This window comes from Antechinus flavipes, chromosome 5 (assembly GCF_016432865.1).
Source record: "Antechinus flavipes isolate AdamAnt ecotype Samford, QLD, Australia chromosome 5, AdamAnt_v2, whole genome shotgun sequence".
NCBI classification, from domain to species: domain Eukaryota; kingdom Metazoa; phylum Chordata; class Mammalia; order Dasyuromorphia; family Dasyuridae; genus Antechinus; species Antechinus flavipes.
The window spans coordinates 61,812,407-61,827,386 of record NC_067402.1 but is presented as its reverse complement, the minus strand read 5'-3'; the positions used below and the strand labels follow the sequence as shown (position 1 = coordinate 61,827,386).

At 34.0% G+C, this 14,980-nt stretch overlaps 1 protein-coding gene across 1 annotated transcript in view; it reads right to left on the bottom strand.

Annotated features, from left to right (window-relative positions):
- The window catches only part of GPR158 (G protein-coupled receptor 158), a 434,246-nt gene that overhangs the window by 80,826 nt on the left and 338,440 nt on the right, over positions 1-14,980 (bottom strand). Inside the window, exon 6 of the mRNA XM_052000262.1 lies at positions 1,186-1,295. Coding sequence (XP_051856222.1) covers positions 1,186-1,295 — 110 coding nt within the window. The remainder of the gene's footprint in view (positions 1-1,185; positions 1,296-14,980) is intronic.

Sequence of the window (14,980 nt, the reverse complement as noted above, 5' to 3'; positions counted from 1 at the left end):
AATGTAAGGAAAAGGCTTCTAACAACAATACAAATTTCAAAGTAGAATAACATGATATATGAGGCATGAATTGCAACTGTCTGAATTTAAATAAATCTTCAACAGATCAGTCAGTCAGTCAATAAATATTTAGTGAGTATCTGTATGTTCCAGGAACTATGCTAAGAGCTAGGGACACAAAAAAAGAGGCAAAAAGCCATTAATTCCTGTCCTCAAGCCAAATGACTTAACATAGATCATTTTTTAAAAATTTTACCTTAATAAAGTTAAGAAAGTAAAAACAGTAATCCAAAAGTCTATGTGGATTATAAATTTAAGTGTTTTACCTTGTTTTTAAACATCTGTCAGTAAAAACAAGTACGTGTTTATCCAAATGTAAATATATATATATATATATATATATATATAATTTCAAATGTTAGGAATAAATTTCATTTAGCTAGGTTAGTTTGTACAGAGGTGACACTGGCTTAAGGTAAATAGAGCTTTATTTCAGAATGATAAGAGATAGTACATCTCGTTGTACAGTCAGTCATCAGCCAAACCACACTCACAGAGAACCTTTTTCAATAATCCCCTATGAGTTCAAGACTAGACTGTCCCCTTTCTTAGCACTCATGATTCTACTTTCTGCTCAACTATTGCCACTCCTCTCCTGAAAATGATTTCACCTTTGGTGAAAAAAATTTCCAATTGAGGATCCACTTTGGTATGAGCTCTTAAACTTCTTTCCTAGTTGCATAATTCAATGCAGTGCAGAGGAAAGAGCCCAGGATTTAGAATAAGAGGACACAGATTTGAATTCTAGTTATGATAATTTTATGTGAAATATCATATTTGACCAACTCAATTAACATTTCTGTACCCCAATTTCCTAATCTGTATAAGGAAGGGATTGGGCAAGATGACTCTAGCATCTCATATCCTTAGCTATAGATTCATCATTTTAGTAAATATTCACACCAAAAATCATGGCTAGGGAAATGTTTTTTTTAGTTTATTCAGTTGCTATTTTCATTAGAAAAGCTTAAAGAAAAAATATTGATCTGAACAAAAATAAAATCATTGAATTGATTAGATTTGTGAGACTATAATATTTAGGCAGCACAATCAGCTTTCAGTCCACAATGAATAAATGCACTGGAATCCTTTCACAGTACTGAAAAATAATAAAATTTGAAATACCTGTGAAGTTTGAGAGTCACAGTTCCATAAACAGTAGCAAAGCCCAGAAGTCGAACCCATCTTAAGAGGATGCAGCGAAATGTGCTTGGCTCAAAATATAAAATGATAACCTATGGGATAAAGAGAGAAATAAACAGACCTTCAAGATCAATTTGTGATGGAAGAAAAAGGCTGATGGTCCAGACACAGGAATCAATTAGCCACGATGTAATGTATTAGATGAAATTCAACAACTGAAATCAATAGTACTTCAAGATCAAATATTACATGCAGTTATCAAGATAATCTCTTTACAGTATCATTTTAATCATTCATTCCTTTATTCAAAAAATTTTGGTGACTCCATATTGCCTATAAATTCACATCTAAAACCTCTCTACGTTTTTGAGATAAAATGGGAGGGAAAGACAGAGATAACATAATGTGTCTACCGCTGTACTAGGTTCTATAATTTAATCCTCAAGGATTTATTACTTTATCACTATCTACCAAACACCAGTATAGCATGATATCTATAACTTGGTAACAAATCTTTAAGATTTGGCTACATTAAGACGAACTCCTTTAAGGTTGGCTAATATTTACTCAAACAACAGACTTATAGTTTATCAAACCCCTACTAGGTACTATAAGAGATACAAATTAAGTTGAAGGTATACTTCTTACCTTTAAAGTGATTTCAGTCTAAGTGGGAAGATAAACTACATGCTATTATCTAGGAAAAACTTATAAGAAAACATAAAAGTTGTTGACTAACTAAAGGGTATTATGTATAATAGGTACAAAATGTCCCTATAATAGTTGAAGGAGCACAGAGGTAGGAAACTCAAGGAAACTATCCTGAGGAATAATCTCTATCTATCTCTATAGTCATAGATGTAGATATAGATATCATTTTTTATCTATAGCTATCTCTCTGGTGTATATACACACATAAATATATATATATGTGTGTGTGTGTGTGTGTGTGTGTGTGTATGTGTGTATATATATATATATATATATATATATATATATACACACACACATATATGTTTCTATTTATGTCTATACCTATCTGTAATTACCTATATCAATACCTACATATTGTAGCTTTATGTTATTGGTGGGATAGAAAACAGAGTATCAGCCTTGAAGTCAGAAAGATCTAAGTTCAAGCCTTGCCTCTGAGGACTAATTGTGTGACCATAGAAAAGCCATTTAACATTTAGTATCCCAAGCAATTCTGTGATATCATAAATGGCAGAGGAGTTGCTGATCTGAATCACAGAATTTAGATTCCATACCATAATTTTTTAAAAAGCTAAAAAGACAAATTTTCCTTTACTTAAAAAATGTTGGTAGTGCTTTAGCAGAGAACACATTCGAAAGAAAGAGAAATTCCTTCCTTCACATCTTATTTCTTGGCGTGTTTCTACCATTATTCCCACACAAATCCTTTTTTTTTATTACATTTTTACAATAATTATTTTAACATCTATAGATTCCTCTCATTCTAGGAGAGGTATCTTGTGACACTTCATAACTCAAGCTCCAATGGCCATTAGTATAGGACTTCTTCCATTGGTGGAGATCAATATCCCATGCCCATGGGAAGGGTTGGATATACAGGAAGGGAAGAGAGATCCCTTCAGGTTCATTGGTTTCTTCATGTTCTTCAGGTTCTTCTGGCTTCAAATATAAGAGAGAAAATGGACCTTTGGGAAGAAGCCAACATGAGAAGAACTAAAAATCTTCATTATGCTCCTATCCCCAGTTTGCTACATTAAAGACATGAGAGAATTTCCCCTTTGGGTGAAATCTGAGACTTTCTTGGTCCAATTTATATACCTTGCTCCTAGTGAGAGAGCTCTTTCACCCTATTGTTTAGAGTTTATATGTACTTACATATGTGTGTGTACATGTATATAAAATTATATATATATGCACACACACATACATATATATATATATATAAATACACAGGCATGTTCTCATGCATGCTTTCTTTTTGCTATTGATTAATATATTAATAGATATGAGTAAAATATTGGACATTAATATTCAATTAGTTATTTTCATTATATTTCATTATATTGAATTAATTCAACATGTGTATCCACTGAGACACTGCTATTTGATGGGAAGTCAAGCTTTGAATATAAAGTCCTTCCTTTCCCCATCAATAAACAGTAATTAGTAGTTTAGATTGAAACTTAGAAATTATATTCCCTAGATGAATAATACTTAATGGAACAAAGAGATATAATTCTATATTATCACCCTCTCTCTAGTGCAGCATGGCCAGTCTCTCTGGTCTCAACCTCCAACTTTCTTTCTTAGGAGGAATTGAAGTCTCTCTAAGAGAAAGGAGATCTTCATATTGGTTGCACCTGCATTTGCAGAGCATATATATGTGGTATCTCATGTTATATATGGGGTGGGAGAGTCTTGTTACAGAAACAAATTTTTTAAAGAGATAAAACTAACAATCTCATCCAAAATGTAACTTTTCACATCTCTGGGACCCCTCACCTCTCCACTTTTAATCACTTTATGGTAAACAGAAATTATTTCTCTTTCCCTACCCCTCACACCTGTTCAGATGCTTGTAAGGGTTAGCAATTACCTTTCAATAAGGGTCATTTTCCCTATGCAACTCATCTTCATCACCACTCAGTGAAGTTTGTTATATTTGGAATGTCTCCTGCTAGCTAGGTTTCTCCTTGTATTTATTCATTGCTTCAGTAATTGGTTTGAGAATTGCCTTCCCAAGGAAGCCTTCCATGATTAAACCCAAACTGACCTGGGTCTACTTAGTTTCCCTCTGCCTATTTACATAGAGTTTGAAAATAGAACCTCTCTATAGTTTTATGTTGTTCTGCAAGTATTCCGTGGATATTTCATGTATAGTGAGTACATCATGTCTGCCAACTAAACTGAGAGCTCTTTGAATTCAAAAAGTACATAAATACTGTAATCACCCAGCAGACAGTGCTCAATTGATATTCCTTATTTAAATGGTGAACAAAAGCTCCTCATTATGCTTTAAGTGGCCAAGAATTGAATCCTCAGCAGAGTGATTTAAAAGTTTGCATAGCAGAAAATATACTCTCTCTATTAAAGGACTGACTATTATTTTTGAACTCTTTTAATATCATGAATATATATATTAAGATAAAAAGAAGTAGAATTGGGACAAATTTTTTGCTGAATCATTTTTCAGTCACATCCAACTCTTTGTGACACCATTTGGGGCTTCTTGGCAAAGATATTGGAGTGGTTTGCCATTTCTATCTCCAGTGGATTAAGGCAAACAAAGGTTAAAAGATTTCCCCAGTATCACACAGCTAGTAAGTGTCTGAGGTCAGAATACTAGTGTTGTCATTCTCCAAATGGAAAATAAGTTCCTAGAGAACAAGACTGAGCTGTGAATTACTCTTCTCTGTAATCCTTCTAATGCCTTGCATAGCAATATGGCTCCATAAGTATTTCTTAAGAAATTTAGTTAACTCAATAAAGGCAAAGCTAGATGCATAAATACCTTGGATTTCAAGGTCATCCCAAGAGGATCATTCCATGAGGAATCATCTTGTATAGATTTACTGCAGTTTTGAGGACACAGCAGTAGTTTCAGGAGAAAGAAAAAAATATATTTCTCTTTTAGACTTGTTTACATTGGATGATAATGTTAGGACAATTCTGTGAAACTTTGGAAAAATTAAAGGAGAAGCAGGGAGGAACTGAGCAAAAAAGGATAGAAAAGGAAAAAGATCAATAAGTAGGAAGAGAAAGAGGGAATGAATAGGAAGAGAAATGAGTGTGAAAAGTAACTAGGAAGAGATAGAAGAAGAAAATATCTAAAAAGCGGGGGAAAGGGATTAAGGAAATCTCTATTTTGATTAATTTTATATACTATAATCCTTTCACTGAGAGAGAACTATCTGAGGTATGTGTATTTACATATATACACACAGAGGACTGGAATATATACATATATCTATCTATATTATATATATACATATATATATATATATATATATATATCTTTGCTCTTTTAAAACTAAATAATAAAAATAGTTAAAAAAATATTAAAACCTGGGAGATTTAGAATACACATGTAATTATTCAGGGTTAATAAGGAGGTTCCTAAGTGTGGAAGAAAAATAAAGGTACACAAGATAAAACAGAAAAAATTCTGGAAGTGTGCAAAGTGGGAGAAAGAGAGACAGAAACAGAGACAAACAGAGAGAGAGAGAAGGGGAGAGAGGTGAGAGAGGGAGGTGGGAGAGAAGAGAGAAAAGGAGAAAGAGAGAGTGACAGAGACAGAGATTGAGAATAAGAGAATGGGTAAAAGAAAGAGAAACAGAGACAAATATTAAATATTAGAAAAAGAATGAATTGCCTAACACTGATAACACTACAGCTATGAATTTTTTCCTTAAAAGAGCTGAAGAATCATCTACTAGGAACTTGAAATATTTCTAGGTTCTGGGCCATTAGCCCTGAGAGTGAGATTTTAAAGTTAAAGACTAATGTGCCTAAGTGTCTGTATAGAATTTTAAGGTTACAATAAAACATACACAAACATATACATATATATATGTGTGTGTGTATATATATATATACGCATATATATATACATATATATATTATGTGAGCATATGTATGGATTCATAGGTAATACATATATATATATATATATATATATACACACACATACATAAATATGAGCAAATCAGTATCAATGTTAATAGTAGAAGTAATGCTGGAAAACTTAAATTTCACACAATTTTTTGGCATGGATAAAATTAAATCCCCTCTCACACTTGCTTTAAATTTTAGTTTTCTCCCCAAAATAAGTCTGAACTGATTTCTTACCAAGTTATAACAATGTACTGTTTTTAGTTGGCTTCCAAATTCTACTTTAATACTGAGTACAACCATTGGGAAAGGGACAAAACCCAGAAGCAAAGGACCATTAGGCTTTTTAATGACAGTGAAATAAGGGAACTCTAAATAGACAAATATGTGGTTCCAGTACAGATACAAGCCTAGAGACATGAAATTTTAGTGGTAGTATCACTGTTCATTGCCAAGATAGGAAAATGATTCAAGTGCTTCCAGATGAGGGATGCCTGGAAACAAAGAGTGTCCAAGGGCTCAGTACATCTCCAGGTTATTTTTTTGTATTCTTTTTTAAACAACTGTGAAGTTTTTCCATTTAGTTCTGCTATTTTAAGGACCCAGGCAGGGAGTTTATGGAATGGAGCCTGCCAACCATATCTACTTTTTCAATAATTCCTGAGGAGATGTGTCTCTGTCTAATGAAACTAGTTGTGAATTAAGCCACTTTCGCATTATTGAAGTGAAATGAAGGAGTCATTCATTCCATGCTCCTGGTTTTCTGTGAGAAGGTCATTTTATTTATTTTAAGGCATACTGAGCAAAAGAAATTGGCCAGCAATAAGCTTGGGGCAGCTAAGAACTCCTCTTGTGAAACAGCATTTGTTGGATGGATTCTTATCGAATAGGGCTTTGAAAGCCTTCTAGTTCTGTAGGATCTGAGGCTCTTGGGATGATATAGCTAGAGCTGGAAGTAACCTTAGAAGTAATATAGTACAATTTACAAATGATGGGAAAAAAGCCCTGAGAGTTTAAGTTATTTGTTCAAGGTCACACAAGTAAGTAGTAATCTCCTTGTGGGCAGAAATTATATTTTTCTCCTTTCTTTGTGTCCCTAGTGCTTAGCACAATATCTGGTACATAGTAGGTATTAAATAAATATTTATTGATGATGACTGGACAGTAGCTTGACCTGGCTTATGGGGGACATCCCAGGAAGTTGCAAATTCTAGGAATTTCTTTAGGAAATCTCTAGGAATATTCTAGGAATGTTTTCCCAGAAATTCCTGAGGACTCCAGAGACATAACAACTAAATATCTGGATGCAATGGAGATAATGGACCCTTCTAATTGCCTTTGGTCACATAGGTGTTTGGACCTGAAGGACAACATAATTTGAAGTGACATAGTAAGAAGAAATCCCTTCATGGGTTGCTGAACTAGAGGTGATGACTCATTGGATCTTTTTGAGAAGTACTGTCTTCTAGTTCCCTCTCCTTGCTTTGACTCTTCCATGTGGAAAGTAGTGTGCTTGGTTTCTATACTTCCCATTAGTCAGATATAAAGATGAACTGTTCTTTTTCTTCCTACTTCACTGTAGGTCCATTTGGAATACAGATTCAATGAAACAAGCTCATTTATGCCTGTGGCTGCATTTCCACTTTGTATTCTTGTTCTCGGGTCAATGACCTGATAATCAGCATCAATCTGGATGTCTTGAGATTTTGCACTGAAGTTGTTAATTCAAGAAGTTCAGATATCATGAAACCATTTAGGGAAACTGACTGGCATCAAAGGGATTTTCCTCATCAGAGAAGATAACAACTAATAATAAGAACATTGGCCCAAGTCTTGACCATTTTTTACCAGAAGTCATATTTAATAGTACAGGACCAAGGGGAAGTATAAAACATATAATCAGCTGTCCTGCAAATTGGTTTGTACTCTATAGAGTTTTAAGTATTGATCTCCCAGTTTAATTAGTTATATATAGGTCCTTGTAATTTACTTATAAGTCATACTTACATATATATAATATTATAATACTTACAAATTAAATATTTAAAATCTATTTTAAACTATGCTTCCAAAGTCATACCAAGTCTTTTTTGTTTTACATTTCTTTTGTGTGTAGGAATAAAATACTTGTAAAATACCTGATTCATATTGTACATTTAATATCTTTTAACACCCCACTTTGGTGAAACAATAGATATGAGCCAAAACCCAAATCTTAAGCAATTTTTCTCTAAGACTCCAGTGTGGAGGACTTAATGAACTACAGTATAGAAGGAAAAAGGAGCCTATCCCCATCTTATTATAGACCAGAATCCCCCTGATCTCAACAGAATCTGGGACTGTATAACTGGACTCTTACAGAGTAGGAGTGGCTGCTCTACTCCAACCCCTGTAGATTCAGCCCTGGTTCTTTAGAGTTAGGAAAGAATTTGAAGCAAGATCTAAACCTAGGCTCTTTGACTCCATTTCCTGTGCTCTTTTTAACTATAGCATCTTTAGAGAATAATAATGAAGATAATGATAATAGCTTATATTTATATAGCACTTAATATATGTTGGTCACTATTCTAAACACTTTACAATGATTATCTCATTTTATCTCTATAACAATCCTGAGAGGTAGGTGCCATTATTATCTTCATTTTAAAGAGGAGGAAACTAAAGCAAGCTGAAGTTATGTGTTTTTCCCAGAGTCACATGACTAGTGAGTGTCTGAAGTCAAATGTGAGCTCAGATTTTCCTTACTCCAGATGTAGCACTCTATTGTGCTACCTAGCTGTCCCCCATCTACAAAGAGAGCTAAAAGACATAGTTCTTGTGAGGCTAAGAAAAAACATAAGATGTGACAAGCAATTTAAAAGGAATAAAAAGGACAAGCTTTTAGCTTTGCTATTTTAAAAAAATTGTCAACATATGTTACCTCCTTTCCACATTTGTGGACCACCTGGAAACGTTATCTTTAAATGAGAAGAGTACTTTTAAGATTAAGGGGCTGTATAGAAAGGGAATCCTTTCAAATGTGTGGTATATGCATTTTCAGTTGCATGGATGGAAAAATGTAAAGCCAGAATTTTTTTTAAAAATAGGTTTTAGTCTCAACCTACTGTATGATCTTAGATCAATCATTTAACATCTGTGGGACTCAATTTACTATTTCTAAAATGAAAAAGATTGCATCACTTGTCCTCTAAAATTGTTTCGAGGTTTAATTTCTTCTGTGACTGGAATTATTGTAGCATCCATTAAAATAAGGGAAATAAACTGGACAACACCGAGCACATTCAGCCTCTTGGTAGCAGAAGCAGAGCTAATACTATGTTTGGGGTAGAAAAAGTAGAGATCCTCTTTTTGAAGCTGAGATAAATTATATATGAATTATAAGTTATCTCACTCCCCAAAGCTAATGGAAATAGGAAATAGAATTCTACAATATACTAACTATATCCTTGTTACTATCACCTATACAACTCTATGACATTATCTTAACTCTCTTAATATATTTTTTAATCTATCTCATAACTGTCCTCTCCAACTCACACTCCTTCTCCTTATCATTGAGGATATATAAATATGTATTTTCATGACCATTGTAACTAAGGAAAATGAAAATCAAAGAACTCTAGATATATAGGAAAGAAAAAAAGATAAAAACAAACCAAAAAACCTCCATGACACAGATTAACTAAAATCTCTAATGGTCAGATAATTGCTCAAGATTTCTAGCACAAATTGTCATGGTTATCTTTCCATAAAGATACTCCTGTCTATTGTTTAACAATAATGAAACATTAATTAAAAGGTGAGTAGGTACAAATCACTTAACTAGTTAGATATGATCCTAAGTTGATCATTAAAACATTTTTTAGATGCCATTATTGTAGATTAAGAACTGAAAGGGATTTCAAAAGGTCATTTAAGTATAAACTCCTCATTCCACAGATCAGGAAATGGAGGTCTAGAAAGATTAAAGTTCTTTTTTTTAATTATAGTTTTTTATTTACAAGATATATGCATGGGTAATTTTTCACCAAAAAAACCTTTTCTTCCAATTTTCCCCTCCTTCCCCTCACCCCCTTCCCAAGATGGCAGGTAGACCAATACATGTTAAATATGTTAAAGTTTATGTTAAATACAATATATGTATACATATACATACAGTTATTTTGCTGCACAAGGAGAATCGGACTTTGAAATAATGTACAATTAATCTGTGAAGGAAATCAAAAAATGCAAGCAGACAAAAACAAAGGGATTCAAAAATGCTATGTAGTGGTTCACATTCATTTTCCAGAATTCTTTCGCTGGGTGTAGCTGGTTCTCTTCATTATTGAACAAATGGAACTGATTTGGTTCATCTCATTGTTGAAGAGGGCCAGGTCCATCAGAATTGATCATCATATAGTATTGTTGTTGAAGTATATAATGATCTCCTGGTCCTGCTCATTTCACTCAGCATCAGTTCATGTAAGTCTTCTGGCCTTTCTGAAATCATCCTGTTGGTCATTTTTTATAGAACAATAATATTCCATAACATTCATATACCACAATTTATTCAACCATTCTCCAGTTGATGCGCATCCATTCATTTTCCAGCTTCTAGCCACTACAAACAGGGCTGCCACAAACATTTTGGCACATACAGGTCCCTTTCCCTTCTTTAGTATCTCTTTGGGGTATAAGCCCAGTAGTATCACTGCTGGATCAAAGGGTATGCACAGTTTGATAACTTTTTGAGCATAGTTCCAAAATGCTCTCCAGAATGGTTGGATGCACTCACAATTCCATCAGTAATGCATCAGTTTCCCAGTTTTCCCACATCACCTCCAACATTCATCATTATTTTTTCCTGTCATCTTAGCAACCTGATAGGCGTGTAGTGGTATCTTAGAGTTGTCTTAATTTGCATTTCTCTGATTAATAATAACTTGGAGCAGAAAGATTAAAGTTCTTGCAAAGGTTTCCAAATCCAGTTCTTCCATTTCGTTATCACGCATTGTCTCCTCAAAACTTTGAAGTCTTAGCACCATATTACCCTAACAACTTTTCTTAACATTGAGATTATCAATGTCTTCTGGATTGCCAAATCAATAGAAGAGCCTTAAGGAAACTCATAAATCAGCTAATTTAAAATTCTTTATTTTATATATTAAAAGGAAACTAAATGACTTGTCCAGGATTGTATGGATAAGAAACACAAAGCCAGATTCCAAACCCTAGACTTTGAACTCCAAGCTCATTCCACTGAGTTACAGTAAATCTCATGTTTAAAACTTTGGGGATGTCTTGGTTACTTATTTTCCCCTTATCTCTCAGTTCTTATCAATTAGTAACTCCTGACAACTTCACCACTGTTACATCTCTCACATCCATCCCCTATTAGAAAGAATGTGGGATTTGGAATCAAAGAAAAGCTACATTGGAGTCACAGATTGGTTACTTTCTAGTTGTTATCCTTAAAGTAGTTAATTCCTGAATATCTATGGATCTCAGTATCTTCTACAAAATGTGACTAGAAAAACTCAAAATGCCTACAGATAAAACTTTTGTGAAAAAAAGATTCTATAAGACTTTAAACATGCTAAGTAATTGGCTTTATTGCTGTGCATTTGAACTATTGTAATAGTTTCCTAATAGTTTTTCCCTCTTGTTTATAGTCTTGGAAACCAGTTGGCAAAATGGAGAGAAAGTGCTGGACATGGGATCAGAAAGACCTGAATTCAAATTCTGTTTTAAACACTTATCAGCTATTTAACATTGAACAAGTCACAGTCTCTCCTAACTTCAGTTTCTTCAACAGTAAAAAGAGACTGTTGAAAAAAATCAAATGAGGTAATATGTGTTAAGCCCTTTGTAAACTTTAAAACGTTATATAAATGTTAACTCTTATCCCTTCTCCAAGCCATCTCTTAGGTCACCACTGCTTAAATCTACCTATGTCATTCCTCTCCTAAATAAAGAAAATTTTTGTGGTTCAACAGTGCCTTTGGAGAAAAATGTAAATTTATTTGCCTGACTTTTTTATAATCCGGGATTATCCCTTCTTTCCAGTATTATCATATATGATGTTGCTCCAAGTAGTATGGATTATACTCCACTCAAATTCTCAACTCTCTCAGGCTGTGTCATTCCATCAGGCTTCTTTGATCTTTTCTGCCTTCCCTTGGTGGCTTAACGTGTTGGATTCTTATTCCTCATTTAAAGCCCAACTCTAATGCCATTCCCCTTTCTGATGCTGACCTTTTCTTGACAATGAGACAATACACTGTCTCATAGATCTGAAATATCCTAAGGAAATATTTTATATTGCCCACTTATGATGGTACCATAAGCTCCCTGGGAGACTATAAGTCCCATGAGGGAAGGAAACAGATCTTGTCTAAATTCTGCATCTGCCCTTATACTTAGTAGCAGGGATGTGCTATATATGCTAGGTATTTAGCAGATGTTTATTAAACTTTTGTTGAAGACAAGGTATGCTTTTTAAGCAGTTATTTTCTTCAGTGAATTTTTGTGCCTCTCTTCATTAGGTCAATTCTGTTTTTTAAGGTGCTATTTTCTTCACTGTTTTTTGTGCCTTTTTTACAAAGCTGTTAATTTTCATAAGTTTCTTGCATCACATATTTCTTTTCTCAATTTTCCCCCTACCACTCTGATCTTGTTCTTTAACTCTTTCAAGAACACTTCTTGGACTTGGGTCCAATTAGCATTTTTCTTTGAACTTTTGTGTGTAGTTGTTGTTGTTGTTGGGTTGTTTTTTTTTTTTTTTGTCTTTTTCTGAATTTATGTCTTAGTCTTCCATGAATCCATAACAACTTTTTGTGATCAAGCTTTTTGTTGTTTTTTTGTTCATTTCTGCAGCTTATTTCTTGACTTAGAATTTATGCTAAATTTGGGCTCTGCTCCCTTGAAGTATGGAGATATTGTGCCCAGGTTCAGGATTTTTCATGCTGCTGCTTTCAGAGCTGGTTCTGGGGGTCAGCTAGTTTTGGGTGCTTCCAAGAGGATGTTATAGTTGGATAGAGCAGTCACTGCTCTCCTGGTATGCCCTCTGGTTTTACCCAGAAAAGACCATTGGTCCCTTGTAAGCACTAGCACTCTATTTTTTTTTGGAACTGTGACCAGGCCCGACCCTATTGACTCATCCACAGACCTCCTTTCTGCCTTGAAACTGCAACTTAGAATTGTGTATGGGCAATGGAATTGCCAATTAGTTCCACTTACACTCAGTGTTAGCAAAGGGTCCCCTATAATCTTTTTCAACCCCCTTATTGTCTCTGGATTGAGAATTCCCAAACCGATGTTGTGGCTGCTGTGGCTGTCACTGTGTATGTGGATTCTGGACAGGCTTCTATTTTGGTTTCCCAAGCTTCTGCTGACCTAAATTTTCTTAGAGCAGAAAAATGTCTTACCCTAATCTTTTGTTGTCTCTGCTGCTCCAACATTCAATTTGAAGAATTATTTTAAATTTGTTTGGAAAGGAATATTGCCTTCTAATATATAAAATATAATATAATAATACATTAGGATCTGTTAATTTCTGGGGTTGGGATTTGAAGAGAAGGACAATGTGAAACAGAATTAGGAACAAGTAAATACATGAAAGGTAATTGAATCCAGAGAGTGTCTACTCTTTTAACAGAATATACCTTATGAAATGGTTCATAAATCAGGGCTTATTTACATAAGTTTTGTCTATTTACAAAGAGATAAATGGTTCATAAGTTGTAATATTTTTAAATTACTTCATAGAACAAGAAAAGTAATATGATATAAGGAGGGGGACTAGGAATGACTAATAAAGAAGTCTCTCTTTTTTTCTCCTTTTAGGTTAATGTATTTATGTTTAAATTTTGATAAAGAACAGGAAAGAGAAAGCTTGTGGCAGAATTTTAGGTAAATCGATCTCCTTTTAAAATTGTGGGCAGGATTGGAGTATGCCAGAAGATACTTATCTCTGTTCAGTGGCCTGTGGGTTACTCTGATTTGTTTAGAGGGGGCTGAATACACAAAAGTAGCATCTTAGAAACTCTAGAAATGCCTGACATCCTAAAAATATGTCCAGTTTGTTCAGCATCAGTGGTCCAACCCAGTCTGCAGAAAGAACCGTCAGCAAGTTTAAACTTGAAAAAAAATAGCCTAGGATTGAAAAGAGTTCACAAAATAAAAAACTAATACAAAATGGGGCAACTCAGTGGCATATTAAGTAGAGTATAATAAGGCTTGGAATTAAAAGAACTTTAGTTTGAATCCTACCTCAGATACTTATTAGCTTTGTGACTCTGAGAAATCACTTAATCTCAGGCTCAATTTCCTGATCTGTAAAATGGGGATAATAATAGCATCTCCCTCACTGGGAGGATAGGATGAGATAATACATGTAAATTGCTTTACAAATCTTAAGAGGCTATGCAAATGTTAGCTATTATTATCATCATTATCATTAGTATTGCCAAAGAGAGAAGGATTGAAGGCAAGGGAAACTTACAAGGAGAAAGTCTAAGAGTGAAAAAAATATAATGCAAATATACATTAATACTTAGGAATAAAAATATATGTTAAAAACAAACTAGTTTCATACACCCCAACTTAACCCTTAGGCTACAGGAATAATTGATGAATTATTATTAGTTTTCTTTGAAGAATAATGGGGAATGGACTACAAAGTGTATTAGTAAATCATAATAGCTTAAAGCTTCTGAGGAAAAATAAAAGTAACAGCATACATTCAATGAAGGGGAATCAAGATTCATAAGAGGAAAGAAAAAACAAAATTCATGCTTCAGTACTGGTATAGAAATAGAAAACAGAACTGGAAACATTGTTTTGCCGACACCCACTTATGATAGGTTTATCATAGCAAACCATAGGAAGACTCAGTAATAGCAACCAGAAATGTCTGTAATATTTAGAAAATGTGATGAAAAAGTGGGAAAGATGCAGATAACCACTGAGGGGGAATTAAGCATTACAAAATAAGCATTTCATAAAATGCTGGCTTTCTGTCCAAATCGGCTGATACCTCTATCCATCCCTATGCTGTGTTCCTCCTGTGTAATAGTGACAGAAGGGCTCCTTTTCTCAGGACATAGTCTTCTCATGTTTTCTTTGGAAAATAATATCCTCCATTATCAGGGATAGTGATTTTTTCCTTCTACTTTAAGCATATTACTTT